A 14832-nucleotide genomic window follows, 5' to 3' on the forward strand; every position below is an offset into this window, starting at 1 on the left:
CTACAGGAAGAACAAACGGATTATCCTCTGAAATTCAGGATGCCAGATCCTACTCTGCCCTGACATCATCTGTCGGGAGGCCCCCAAATACATTATATGGTCGGCCAAACCCCCCGAAATCAGTGCTTTCATGGAACTTTAGTCTAATGTGTATGGGGGCGTTATAAGGTAACTTATTGGACGCTGCCTCTGGCCCGGCCTAATAGACCTTCATACATTGCAGCCCAGACCCCATTATTAGGCATGTAAGTATCGCAGTAACTAGGCCGCCCCATACTATCGAGTACTTGGGGGCGGGGGGCATTCAGCCAAACTCTGTCACACCTGCTTAGATGCCATGTTTGCTTTTCACAGCAGCAAGTGGTAAAACTGTCAGGGTTTTTGTTGCAGCCTCATCTGTGCCGTCCCTGCGGTGTACATCTATGTTCTGGGGCCCAAAAAGATTAATTTCTTTTTAATAAATGTTTAACATGTTAAAATTTATAAAATGTGTCTTCTGCTTTTTGCATATTTTTTTTCTTCTTACAAGAATTGTTGGAGCCAATTTTTCTCTGGAAACATTTTAATATCGGCTTTTTCTGGAGTTTTTCCTGTAATATGGGAAAGCCTAAGGCCAGAAATAAACCCCATAAATCACTGTACATGGAGACTTTGGGATCAGATCATTTCTGTCCGTTGTGATTGTGGAAACTAAAAATCTTTTCTAAAAGCCTCAAACTTCTGTGTGTGACTCAGAGCTGAGATCTAACGGGATAGAAGATTCCAGTGCGGGGAAGACGGGAAACCTTCATATAGACGGCCGGTGGGGATGGAGGCAGTGACCGACTCTGGCCAAATCTGTCTCTAGAGCCGCAGTTGAAGATGAAGATGTCGTCCTCATCATGAAGGAGTTATTTCTCATGTCGCGTGTAATGAATATCTCCTGCAGTATTGCTAATGCCGATTCCAGTGTCGGTAATGAGACGAGAATTAGCGTTATGGAAGATGAGTCTATGAGGAACGTGTTCAGCTGTCGACTCCGAGGAGGAAACTGCTTGTTGTCTGTGGCCTAAATATATAGGTTTTATTAGTAGATGTCAGGGAAGAAAACTAAACCCTGTAAGATAATAAATCTCCTCATATGTTTCCCTTATTATCTCCAGTAATTGTATTATTACACAGGATTCTTATGATGTTACATCGGATCATCTTCTTCTCATTCAGGTCTCTACAATATCGGATCCTCTCAGTGAAGATCTTCTACAAAAGAAAATTTTCCTGATTTACCCATCAAGGATGGATATGGACAGAGACAAGATGGCGGAGAGGATGTTACACCTCACCCTAGAGATCCTCTTCCGTCTCACTGGAGAGGTGAGAGATTCTGATGACGTCACATTACATCATTCTTATCTATGGGAATAACAGATGGACAGAACTGGAGAGGTGAGGACTCTGGGAATGTCTGTAGTGAGATTTATTAATGTGTCTCTCCATAACCAGGATTACACAGTGGTGAAGAAGACCTCTAGTGGTCGCTGTCAGGACCCTGTATCTGAGGGATGTGGCAGACCCCTGAGCCCAATCACAGTGCCTCCACCTCACCCCTCTGATCCATGAGGACATCAATGACCAGAAGATCCTAGAACTCATCTACAAGATGATTGAGCTGCTGACTGGAGAGGTGACACTGCTGGGAATGCTGGGACATTATACAGTAACACTATGAAGGGATCGGGGGATGACGGTATCATTGTATGTGTCAGGTTCCTATAAGGTGTCAGGATGTCGCTGTCTATTTCTCCATGGAGGAGTGGGAGTATTTAGAAGGACACAGAGATCTGTACAAGAACGTCATAATGGAGGTTCCCCAGCCCCTCACATCACCAGGTAATAGACAGGACTAAATACACACGGCCTATAATTATCTGTATGTAGAGAATGAATTCAGTCCCTGTATGTGTTTCCTCCAGATCTATCCAGTAAGAGGACAACACCAGAGAGATGTCCCCGTCCTCTTCTTCCACAGGACTGTAACCAAGAAGATCCCAGTGCTCCTCAGGATCATCAGGTAGATGGAGAGAAGGTGTCAGGAGATCTCCCCTATGATGTGTAGACGGCTGTGAAGGTCTTGTGCTCAGTCTTGTTTTATCCACCAGTATTATATGTTTTATACTTGTGTAATGAGAGCGGTGGAGATGGCAGGATTAGAGCTGATCATAGATGGGACTTCTCCATCTGTTAGTGACTTTTACAATATTTGTTTCAGGGTGAAGATCTGACCCATATTAATACTACAGAGACATATGTGAGAGATGATGAGTGGTGTAAAGAGGAGATTCCCACATATGACTACCCAGGTGAGTAGTAACCACTAAATGCAGAGAAGTCACAGATTCCTCTCAGTCACCGGCTGTGGCTGCTTTATCGGTGGTGTAGTCCGGCTGTATTACCATGATCACCATTTTGCCTCTAGACCACAACATTCTCCTCCAACCAAAAATGTTCAAATGACTTTGGGCAGTGAAAGCCCTTTTCTATAGAACTTACAATCTGGAGGATCCACCTACTCCCTGGGATTAGTGTGAGGGTGATCCCTTAAAGCAAGATCTATATGATTGCTTGTACTGACCCAATATAGGCCAAGTGTGCGCTTAAAGAGTCACACCGAACACAGAGTTAGATGTCTACTCCTTTCTCAGCAAAGGCTTGCACACAACTGAAGTTTATTCTCAAGACAGAGAGACAGGAGATGGGTGTCACACAATCTCCTGAGTAACCACTGTCAGTCTATGATAGGTCCATTCACCTTCACTTCCATATATGGTATCCAGTATCTCAGCTTCTGCATTCCAAGGATTCCTTCCAGGGTGTTGTCTGAAGACACAGACGCCATCTTGGTACAACATATCTGAAGTGACTTATATAAGGGTTAATAATTGATTTCATTAGCCATTCTCTCCTTCACATTAGGAGACGCTGACCGTTACCTGCCCAGATCTGTAACTATAAAGCCAAATGACAGCGTACGTAGAATGTGCTGACAAGATAGAAAATCACTTGAAGAAAGGTATTATGTGCTTTATGTGGTGCTCTGATTACATATTAATCTGTATTACATCCAGCAAAATGTCACCGGCGATGGTGGCGCCTGCGCAGTAGCATCTATAAGTAAGAGATTGAGGCTACTGCGCTGGCGCCGCTGATGACATTTTGCTGGATGTAATTTTTTTTCTAAGCCTCACAATAGCCACAATATTATAGGCATAATCAGCAATAATATCAATGCTATTATATGCATTATGTAATAATGGGGGGCGGGTCAGTGAGGGATCAGCGACCTGTCATAAGCCAATACAGAGGAATATGGAATCAGAGCACCACATAAAGCCCCGCCCACAGCCCCGCCCCAGAGCACGAGAATATCATTAACTGAAAACTACAAATACAGATTACACAACAACCACAAGACGGATTTCATCACCAGGTATCGATGTAATCAGTACAACGGCGCCGACCTGACAGTGTCTGTAGGTTACTGTGCACAATCCTGCTGACAGGTTCCCTTTAAGACATCTCAGCTCTGCACTATTATACACAGTTCTCTATAAATGTGTAATATTTCTCCATGAATCTCATCTGACAGAAAATATTGGACCTTACGATAGTTTAGATTGTGACGTCACCGAGCCCCATACTCTAATTACCCCAGAGAGGTTTCACCACTAGCTGCTCATTTATTACTGATGGAGACTGTGGAGTTTGATCATTTCAGTAGATGTTATTGTCTATAGTCACAGTGTTTGATTACAGTAGTGTCCAAAATCCTCTGATATAACCTCTTCCTGCAGCCAGTTTTGTGTTCCTAACAGGCCCCATTATTAATATCTGACGTGTGTCACTTTATGTGGTGGTAAATTATTCACAAAGGATAATAGAAAACAAATGGATCTTACAAATTATTTTCCAGTTTCGCACTATACCCTACATACGGTTGTACACTACTGTCTGGGCACATGGCAGTGTTCAGAAGGGAAGGAGCGCCATTTAGCTATTTGAATGCAGATCTAGCTGGAATAGTTTGCAGACACAATGTATTGGGAGCACTGTTCATGGTCACCTGGCAGCTCAAAAGATGTCCACCATGAACATGCTTGGCTCTATCTTCTCTGCTTTCCATATCCCAAGGATTGCCTTGCTCATCGCCCTTTAACACCATTCCATGGAATCTGGACTTACACTGGGACCCCTAGGCTTGGACCATGGTGTTACCTGCTATTCTGTGGTGTTAGATGGCGAGAAGAATAGTCAGGTAGCTGGGTCAGAACTAGAAGGACAGAATCAGAAGACACAAGAGTAGTCAGTAAACGGGCCATGGTCACAGCAGGAAACAAATACACAAGCCGCAAGCTGAGCACAGAGGACTGAACCAGAGGAGAACAGCGCTGTATCTGGCAGATTCCGGCCATGTGCTTTGCGCTTTAGTAGGGTGTGGTACTTTCCAATTGGCTGAAGTAGGGAGCAGATTACTCCAGCTGGACAGCAGGAACAGATCCCAGATGAGATTGGACACACCATATGCAGAAGCCCTAATATAACTAAATGACAGAAAACCAGAATAGTAGAAATCCCCATAAAGTGATTCCATTTTATAAATTAATTCACTGATGGTTATAATCTCTACACACGGGGTCAAAATTGTTGGTACCCCTCGTTTAATGACAGAAAAACCCACAATGGTCACAGAAATAACTTGAATCTGACAAAAGTAATAATAAATAAAAAAATCTATGAAAATGAACAAATGAAAGTCAGACATTGCTTTTCAGCCAAGCTTCCACAGAATGTGTAAATCGCAGTGTGTCCACTAATTATCATCACAGGTGTCTACAATCCTGGAATCAGTGAGCGGCCTGTATAGAGGCTACAGATACTCACTGTGCTGTGTGGTGACATGGTGTGTATCACACTCAACATGGACGAGAGGAAGCGAAGGAAAGAGATGTCTCAGGAGATTAGAAGGAAAATTATAGACAAACATGTTACAGGTAAAAGTTATAAGACAATCTCCACGCAGCTTCATGTTTCTGTGACTAAAGTTGCACATATTATTCAGAAATGTAATATCCATAGGACTGTACCCAACCTCCCTGGACGTGGCCGCAGGAGGAAAATTGATGACAAATCAAAAAGACAGATAATATGAATGGTAACAAAAGAGCCCAGAAAAACTTGTAAACAAATTAAAGGTGAACTTGAAGCTCAAGGAACATCAGTGTCAGATCACACCATCCGTCGTTGTATGAGCCAAAGTGGACTTCATGGGAGACGACCAAGGTGGACACCATTGTTGAAAAAAAATCAGACTGGAATTTGCTAAACTACATGTTGACAAGCTACAAAGCCTCTGGGAGAATGTCCTATGGACAGATGAGACAAAAATGGAACTTTCTGGCAAGGCACGTCAGCTCTATGTTCTCAGATGGAAAAATGAAGCATATCACAAAAAGAACACTGTCCCTACTGTGAAACATAGAGGAGGCTCTGTTATGTTATGGGGCTGCTTTGCTGCATCTGGCACAGGGTGTCTAGAATCTCCATCGTACAATGAAATCTCAAGACTATCAAGGGATTCTAGAGAGAAATGTGCTGCCCAATGTCAGATAGCTTGGTCTCAGTCGCAGGTCATACAGGATAATGACACACAATACACAGCTAAAAACATGCAAGAATGGCTAAGAGGAAAATATTGGACTATTCTGAAGTGGCCTTCTATGAGCCCTGACCTAAATCCTAATGAGCATCTTTGGAAAGAGCTGGAACATGCCGTCTGGAAAAGGCAACCTTCAAACACGAGACAACTGAAGTAGTTGCTCTTGAAGAGTGGGCCAAAATACATGTCGAGAGGAGCAGAAGTCTCATTGACAGCTACAGGAATCATTTTATTTCAACAATTGCCTCCAAGGGTTGTGCAATAAAATATTTTAGTTAAGGGTACCATCATTTCTGTCCAGGCCTATTTCATGAGTTTTATTTATTTTAAATTCTGTGGAAGCATGGCTGAAAAGCAATGTCTGACTTTCAGTTGTTCATTTTCATAGATTTTTTAATTATTACTTTTATCAGATTAAAGTTATTTCTGTGACCATTGTGGGTTTCATTAAACAACGGGTACCAACAATTTTGACCACGTGTGTAGGAGGAGTGAATATTTTGACTCTACAGCAACTTTCCGGAAATTAACATGCAGTGGATGTTGGAGTGAAAATTACACATTTGCCATTTTCTTACCCAGCACATAGTGCCCAGATTGTGCTCCAGGAGACACACACTGCAAATTAAGTGGATTCTTCTCACTATAATATTGCTAATTACAGGGATCCTAGATGTTGTTTGCGCACACTGCAAGACTCCGAAGTGAGAGCGGATTTTTCTGGATTGGTTTATAGAAACCTTGTTGCTTTTCAACAGCCTTTGAGCCACTAATAGTGTGGGAACCTCTGTTTTTCCCATTGACAGATGATGGACCTGAGTGGGGACTTGTTTTTTGTGAGATGAGAATTGGTATTATTTTCGTCTACATAACATTGATTCGTTTCTTTGTTCATTCTGCCTCCCAATTATCGAATACAAACAGTTGAACACCACACACTACTGGTTCATCCAACAAGGTTTTCTATTAGACTGTGAACAGTCATTGTCTTGGTAAATAATTAAAGTTTTTTTACATAGCTTGCCATTTTTATGGACAGTTTAAGTAGAAATGTTCAAAAATATGAAACTAAAGGATATTTTATTAATAAATAATTGTTTTTTATCTTAGCAGATGACTGTACCAGGAGATCAGAGGGACAGTTGACATCTTCAATTTTTAAATCTGATGATCTTGAGCTCCTACAAGATACAACTGAAGTGAATGCTGTTACTCCAGATATATCATCATCCATTCACAGCAAAGATCTGTCATCTGATCCTATGAAACAGGTCCCATATTCTGATTCATTACTGAGTAATAAGGGAAAGCAATGTCACAAAAGAGGCATTAAAAAACAAACCGCTCCTAAAGCAAAAAAGTCATTCTCATGTTCAGAATGTGGGAAATGTTTTACATGGAAATCAGATTTGGTTAATCACCATAGAACTCACACAGGGGAGAAGCCTTTTTCCTGTTCAGAATGTGGGAAATGTTTTACACTGAAATCAAATTTGGTTAATCACCATAGAACTCACACAGGGGAGAAGCCTTTTTCCTGTTCAGAATGTGGGAAATGTTTTACGCTGAAATCAGATTTGGTTAATCACCATAGAACTCACACAGGGGAGAAGCCTTTTTCCTGTTCAGAATGTGGGAAATGTTTTATACAGAAATCACATTTTGTTACTCATCAGAGAACTCACACAGGGGAGAAGCCTTTTTCCTGTTCAGAATGTGGAAAATGTTTTAACCGGAAATCAGATCTGATTAATCACCATAGAACTCACACAGGGGAGAAGCCTTTTTCCTGTTCAGAATGTGGGAAATGTTTTATCCAGAAATCAGATTTGGTTAATCACCATAGAACTCACACAGGGGAGAAGCTTTTTTCCTGTTCAGAATGTGGGAAATGTTTTGCACTTAAATCACATTTTGTTAGACACCAGAGAACTCACACAGGGGAGAAGCCTTTTTCCTGTTCAGAATGTGGGAAATGTTTTAACCAGAAATCAGATCTGATTACTCACCATAGAACTCACACAGGGGAGAAGCCTTTTTCCTGTTCAGAATGTGGGAAATGTTTTATCCAGAAATCAGATTTGGTTAATCACCATAGAACTCACACAGGGGAGAAGCCTTTTTCCTGTTCAGAATGTGGGAAATGTTTTGCACTTAAATCACATTTTGTTAGACACCAGAGAACTCACACAGGGGAGAAGCCTTTTTCCTGTTCAGAATGTGGGAAATGTTTTAACTGGAAATCACAATTGGTTAATCACCATAAAACTCACACAAGGGAGAAGCCTTTTTCCTGTTCAGAATGTGGGAAATGTTTTAACCAGAAATCAGATTTGGTTAATCACCATAAAACTCACACAGGGGAGAAGCCTTTTTCATGTTCAGAATGTGGGAAATGTTTTTGCACTAAATCAGATTGTGTTAGGCACCAGAGAACTCACCAGGGGAGAAGCCTTTTTCATGTTCAGAATGTTGAACAATTTTTAACCAGAAAGGGAGTCTTGTTCCACACCAAATAACTCACAGAGGGGAGAAACTTCCTTTATGTTTAATGGAAAATAAATCTTGATCACATCAGAGAAGCCATTTTTCCTGTTCATAATGTGGGAAATGTATTAATAGAAATGGAATCTTACTACTAATAATAATCTTTCTTTTTATATAGCGCTAACCTATTCCACAGCCCTTTACAGTTTGCACACATTATCATCACTGTCCCCAATGGGGCTCACAAATTAAATTCCCTAACAGTATGTCTTTGGAATGTGGGACGAAACCCAAGCAAACATGGGGAGAACATACAAACTCCTTGCAGATGTTGTCCTTGATAGGAGTTGAACCCAGGGACTAACACTGAGCCACCTCAACAGAGAACTTACACAGGGGAGAAGCCTTTTTCCTGTTCAGAATGTGGGAAATATTTTGAATGGAAAGCGCTTCTTGTTAGACATCAGAGCAGTTACACAGGGGAGAAGCCTTTTTCATTTTCTTAATGTAGTCAATATTTTACTTGGAAATCAGCTGTTAATAAACATCAGAAACGTCACATAGGGGAGAAGCCTTTTTTATGTTCATAATGTTGGAATAGTTTTAACCAAAATTAAATTTTCTTAAATGGGTTGTCTCTTGTCATTCCTCATGTTTGCTGAAAAAAGGATAAAACTAAACTTTATTAATTCCAAATGGAAAACTATACCCTTAATTCACCCCCTGAAGGTTAGTCAGAAGGTGACTAATAGAAAAAAAACATATACCCCACAATTCAGTATATAGGATGAGGTGATGTAAACACACTCACTCTCCAAGCCTCTTATTTCTACTGCTTTCATTGTCCTCACCAAAGGCGTCATCAGGTGACTATTTAACATTGACGTATATTCAAGCGAGACTGGACAAAAAAAATTTAAAATCATGTTATCTGAAACAGAAAACTAGCCACATATCGGCAGACCCCAGACTTAAAACTATATACTTCGTATAGTTTTTACATCACGAGGGACTCAGATCTATCATTCGGTAGGAAACAACCTAGGGGTTTTCAGCCTCGGTTGGAAGAATACAGATCTGCTCCATTGACTATCGTTGAACCATGGATACGTTTGGAGAAGCCAGGTTGTGATCCTCGGATCAACTGGCCTTTTACCTTGGTGGTTGTAAGTGGCTGCACATCCAGTTGGAAGAATGTCTCAAGTGGGGTACCACAGGGCTCTGTCCTGGGCCCTGTATTGTTTAACATCTTTATCAACGATTTAGATGAAGGAATTGAGGGTAAACTGATTAAATTTGCTGATGACACAAAGCTAGGAGGGATAGCTAATACTAGAGAAGAGAGAGAGAGGATTCAAAAAGATATAAATAAACTGGAGAAGTGGGCAGCAACTAACAGAATGGTTTTTAACAGGGAGAAATGCAAAGTACTACATCTGGGCAATAAAAATGAAAAAAGCGTATACAGAATGGGAGGAATAGGGCTAAGCAACAGCACATGTGAAAAAGACTTGGGTATACTAATAGATCACAGACTGAATATGAGTCTACAGTGTGATGCAGCAGCAAAAAAGGCAAATGCAATTCTAGGATGTATTAACAGAAGCATACAGTCTAGATCACGTGAAGTCATTATTGCCCTCTACTCCTCTTTGGTCAGACCTCATCTGGAATATTGTGTCCAGTTTTGGGCACCACATTTTAAAACAGACATCAACAAACTGGAGCAAGTTCAGAAAAGAGCGACCAGAATGGTGACCGGTCTGCAAAACCTGTCTTATGAGGAAAGGTTGCAGGATTTGGGAATGTTTAGTTTGCAAAAGAGAAGACTGAGAGGAGACTTAATAGCTGTCTACAAATATCTAAAGGGCTGTCACATTGTAGAAGGATCAACTTTATTCTCATTTGCACAAGGAAAGACTAGAAGCAATGGGATGAAACTTAATGGGAGGAGACACAGATTAGATATTAGAAAAAACTTTATGACAGTTAGAGTGATCAATGAGTGGAACAGGCTGCCATGAGAAGTGGTGAGTTCTCCTTCAATGGAAGTCTTCAAACAGAGGCTGAACAGACATCTGACTCGGACGATATAGCGAATCCTGCTTTGAGCAGGGGCTTGGACCAGATGGCCCAGGAGGCCCCTTCCAACTCTACGATTCTATGATTCTATGACTGAATGCATTGTCATCTTCCTACGCTTGTCGTTACCTCCTCTCTGTGCGTGCCACAGGTGGGGTAGCGACCCTGGGAGCGAGTCAGCGGAAGGATGAGACTCTGTAATGTGCACTCTGTTGGGTATTTTGCTGGGACTGTTCTATGTGTTATCTGCCTGTTTTGTGGTTCAATAAAGCATTGCCACACTGTTTTACCCTCACTGTGTGTTGTCTGAGTAGCATTATGCCCATGTTAAAGGGAGAGCCGGCGTTCGGTGGAATGATCCCTGATCCATTTGGTTTCAGCCAGCAGACCAGGGTGCGCGCTGACCACCCCATGTCTCCACAGGCATGCTTCAATAGTCTCAATGGGAGGTTAAAAACTGCTATAACCCGATTAGCTCTGCTACATACAAGCAATGATCAGATCACCTGCATGTAGCAGAGTTGCTCACTTGCTATGAGCGCCAACCACTGGGCAGCGCTCATAGGATCCGGCAGTGACAACCATAGAGGTCGGCTGGAGACTTCTGGTTGTCATACCAACCCATCGGTGACCCGCGATCATGTGACAGGGTCACTGACGTGCGGGGTTTCTGGCCCATCATGTGCGAGAAAAGATGTGGGCTCAGCGCCGGAGCCCACATCAAAAGGAGGGAGTCCGACATCAGCGTACATTTACACCCGATGTCAGAAAGGGGTTAAAGGGGATTGTTTTTACAGAGACAGAAGTGGTAATCAATCATGTATACATACAAATAATTACAGAAATACACAGCTTCTAGTGTTAAATAGTATAGAGTTACCACAAGAAAATATAATTTGTGTAAATCATGTGCAGATATAAAAATTCAGGCAAATGTCAAATGTTCAAAAACAGCAAAAAGCAGAGATGCCGACCTGCCCAGACCTCCAAACAAATGCACTGTCAGGGTGAGTGGGCCCATATAGTTAGGATGGCGGCAACACAGGTGCAAGAATACCGATGAGACAACCGCTCACAACCTACCAGTGTATGGAGGGGCGGTTACTTGGTATATTAATGCACAATGAAGACTTGTATGCGGCGCTGTTCACACAATGGGAATGCACAGCATCCAGGCTAACAGCCTATTAGTTACACCCATACTATTAGATCAGGCGGGCTGCCTAGCGCCATCCAACTGCATCCAATGTGAACAGACACCACAGTTTACAAGACCGAATGGGCCCAACTGCACCCTGAAAAATAAAGTGCAAAAGGCACATATAAAAAATATGAGAGGTATTAGTTAATATTTTGGGTAAAATACGTAAGCAAGTAACCCACGTCATGCGTTGGCCTAAAAAAGTGTCAAAGGACTCACAGAAATTGCTTCTTCTAATTTCACTGCTGCTGCTGCTAATGTTTTGGCGTTGAAGAATTGACGGTCCGGAGGTTGGAAGTCTACAGCTGCGATGTGAACGGTGTGCTTCACTGCTGTCTTGGGGAAAAGCTCTCTTAAGGTTGTGTAAAAGCGTGTTTTGATACTCCAGCATTCGCTGTTCCCTTTCTAGGGTGGGAATCATCTGGCAAAATTTGGTTTTATAACGTGGATCTAATAAAGTGGCAACCCAGCAGTCAGCATTATTCCTAATCATAACTATACGGGGATTATGTTGCAGATAGTGCAGCAAGAAGGCGCTCATATGTCGGGCTCTACCATGAGGTCCAAGCCCATGCTGTGTTGGTGGCTGGGTAACAATGAGGCTCGTTTCCTCCGTCCCATCCCTCCAACCACGAATAACAGAGAGGGGAGGATCATCCTCTTCATCTGACAGTTACTCGCCCATCACCTCTTTCTCCTCCATTTGTTCCTTGGATCTTTCCCCTTCAATAACAGCTTGTCTGTTATCACCAGCCTTCATCGATCACAGTAATCCACCCTCCCTTGGCACCCACCTGTGTGGCGACAGTCTTGAACTTAAAGACAATATTATCCCTTCTGCTTCCTCCTCTGCTTCCTCCTCTTCTTCTGGGACCACCATCTCTTCCCGCTGGCTATTCAAAGTCTTCTCCAGCATATAGATGACCAGAATAGTGATGCTGATGATGGCGGCATCAGTGATAACCATCTTAGTAGCCATTTCAAAACTGTGCAGAAGGGTGCAGAGGTCCTTAATCTGTGTGCACTCTGTAAATGTGACATGCGCCATGTGCATACTATGTTGGCCCTGGCTATACGACATGACATACTGCATCAGGGCTTGTTGCTGCTGCCACAGTCGCCGCAACATGTGCAGGGTGGAATTCCACCGTGTATCAATGCAAGTCGATGAGAGGGGTGCGAATGGCAGAAATGAGCACACAACTTGCGTGACTGGAGCAGGCAAAGTATACAAAGAAAGGTTGCACTCTATCATGCTAAAGCATGTCAATGTGGAATATGTCAAATTTCACATATTCCACATTGACATGCTTTAGCATGATAGAGTGCAACCTTTCTTTGTATATTGTATATTGGGGTTGCTCCTCTTGGTATGCACCTATTCCCACTAGTCTGGATGTGCCAGTCAGTTTTTTTGTCTCGTATATTAGCTTACTGACCGAGCACTCCGCCCTCCACCAGGTGGTGATTTTAATTACAGCAGGTCCCTACTTACCCATAAATGCAGGCATTGCTGACAGAGGTGTCCACATTCACCCAGGAATGCAGACATCAGCCTTAGAGAGGTATTCACACAGGTCAGGGATAGGGATTAGTGAGTAACTCCTAATACTCAGGTACTCGTAGCGAGTCCAATGTAAGTCTAATGGGCAGAGAATGTGTGTAACGGAGGTGGTCTGTGGGGCTGTATCTGTGTGCAGTGGTCTGTGGGGCTGTATCTGTGTGCAGTGGTCTGTGGGGCTGTATCTGTGTGCAGTGGTCTGTGGGGCTGTATCTGTGTGCAGTGATCTGTGGGGCTGTATCTGTGTGCAGTGATCTGTGGGGCTGTATCTGTGTGCAGTGGTATGTGGGGCTGTATCTGTGTGCAGTGGTCTGTGGGGCTGTATCTGTGTGCAGTGGTCTGTGGGGCTGTATCTGTGTGCAGTGGTCTGTGGGGCTGTAGCTGAGTGCAGTGGTCTGTGGGGCTGTATCTGTGTGCAGTGGTCTGTGGGGCTGTATCTGTGTGCAGTGGTCTGTGGGGCTGTATCTGTGTGCAGTGGTCTGTGGGGCTGTATCTGTGTGCAGTGGTCTGTGGGGCTGTGTTTATGTGTGCAGTGGTCTGTGGGGCTGTATCTGAGTGCAGCGGTCTGTGGGGCTGTATCTGTGTGCAGTGGTCTGTGGGGCTGTATCTGTGTGCAGTGGTCTGTGGGGCTGTATCTGTGTGCGGTGGTCTGTGGGGCTGTATCTGTGTGCGGTGGTCTGTGGGGCTGTATCTGTGTGCAGTGGTCTGTGGGGCTGTATCTGTGTGCAGTGGTCTGTGGGGCTGTATCTGTGTGCAGTGGTCTGTGGGGCTGTATCTGTGTGCAGTGATCTGTGGGACTGTATCTGTGTGCAGTGGTCTGTGGGGCTGTATCTGTGTGCAGTGGTCTGTGGGGATGTATCTGTGTGCAGTGGTCTGTGGGGCTGTATCTGTGTGCAGTGGTCTGTGGGGCTGTATCTGTGTGCAGTGATCTGTGGGACTGTATCTGTGTGCAGTGGTCTGTGGGGCTGTATCTGTGTGCAGTGGTCTGTGGGGCTGTATCTGTGTGCAGTGGTCTGTGGGGCTGTATCTGTGTGCAGTGGTCTGTGGGGCTGTATCTGTGTGCAGTGGTCTGTGGGGCTGTATCTGAGTGCAGTGGTCTGTGGGGCTGTATCTGTGTGCAGTGGTCTGTGGGGCTGTATCTGTGTGCAGTGGTCTGTGGGGCTGTGTGTATGTGTGCAGTGGTCTGTGTGGCTGTGTGTATGTGTGCGGGGCTGTCAAACTTTTTGCAATTAAAAATCTTTTTTATATGTGCCTTAGGTTTTTTATCACCACAGCACTGAATGACAAGGTGGGATACAGCAGGCTGTTTAATATTTTATCACTAGCTACATGTGAATTAGAATGCAATACTCGTGCATGGATGACAATAGAAGCCGTGACCGGCTGGTTTTGTCTGTGGACCTCAGTAATGTCCAAAAAAGAAATGCGGGAAGGTAAATGTAACAGCCGCACTGGACACTATCTAGCTACACGATCTGTCTGATATACAACGGCCTAACTAAATAGCTGAAATCTTGCTGTAAACAGTGGCAGCGTCAGGAGCAGCCTCTCTGCGCTGTTACAATGTACAAATGGTGCTAAAACAAGATGTCCGCTATTTATATGGAGAGCGACATGTGATTTCAGCAGCCAATGACACAAGCCGTAGTGTCAGGACATTGTGTTTCCTGCACCCTGATTGGCTGACTGTTGTGCTTACAAGAGCGCCACGCCTCTGAGCTCTGCACACCCCTCCCCTCATCAAACATGTGCCAAACACTCATGATACACCACCATTATCGTTACTAAAGTGCTGAAAATATTTTTGTG

At 43.5% G+C, this 14832-nt stretch overlaps 2 protein-coding genes across 2 annotated transcripts in view; one reads left to right on the top strand and one right to left on the bottom strand.

The window, feature by feature from the left end:
* Nucleotides 1–14832, bottom strand: part of LOC141077963 (uncharacterized) — a 137087-nt gene that overhangs the window by 13911 nt on the left and 108344 nt on the right. The gene's annotated exons all lie outside the window — the stretch shown is intronic.
* Nucleotides 1737–8812, top strand: LOC141077955 (uncharacterized). Its single transcript, XM_073564739.1, has 4 exons — nt 1737–1869; nt 1953–2050; nt 2249–2339; nt 6806–8812. Exons 1-4 carry the CDS (start codon nt 1737–1739, stop codon nt 8209–8211), a joined length of 1728 nt encoding a protein of 575 aa, XP_073420840.1. The 3' UTR covers nt 8212–8812.

Source organism: Dendrobates tinctorius, unplaced genomic scaffold, assembly GCF_039654945.1.
Source record: "Dendrobates tinctorius isolate UK_male_01 unplaced genomic scaffold, ASM3965494v1 ptg000485l, whole genome shotgun sequence".
NCBI lineage: Eukaryota > Metazoa > Chordata > Amphibia > Anura > Dendrobatidae > Dendrobates > Dendrobates tinctorius.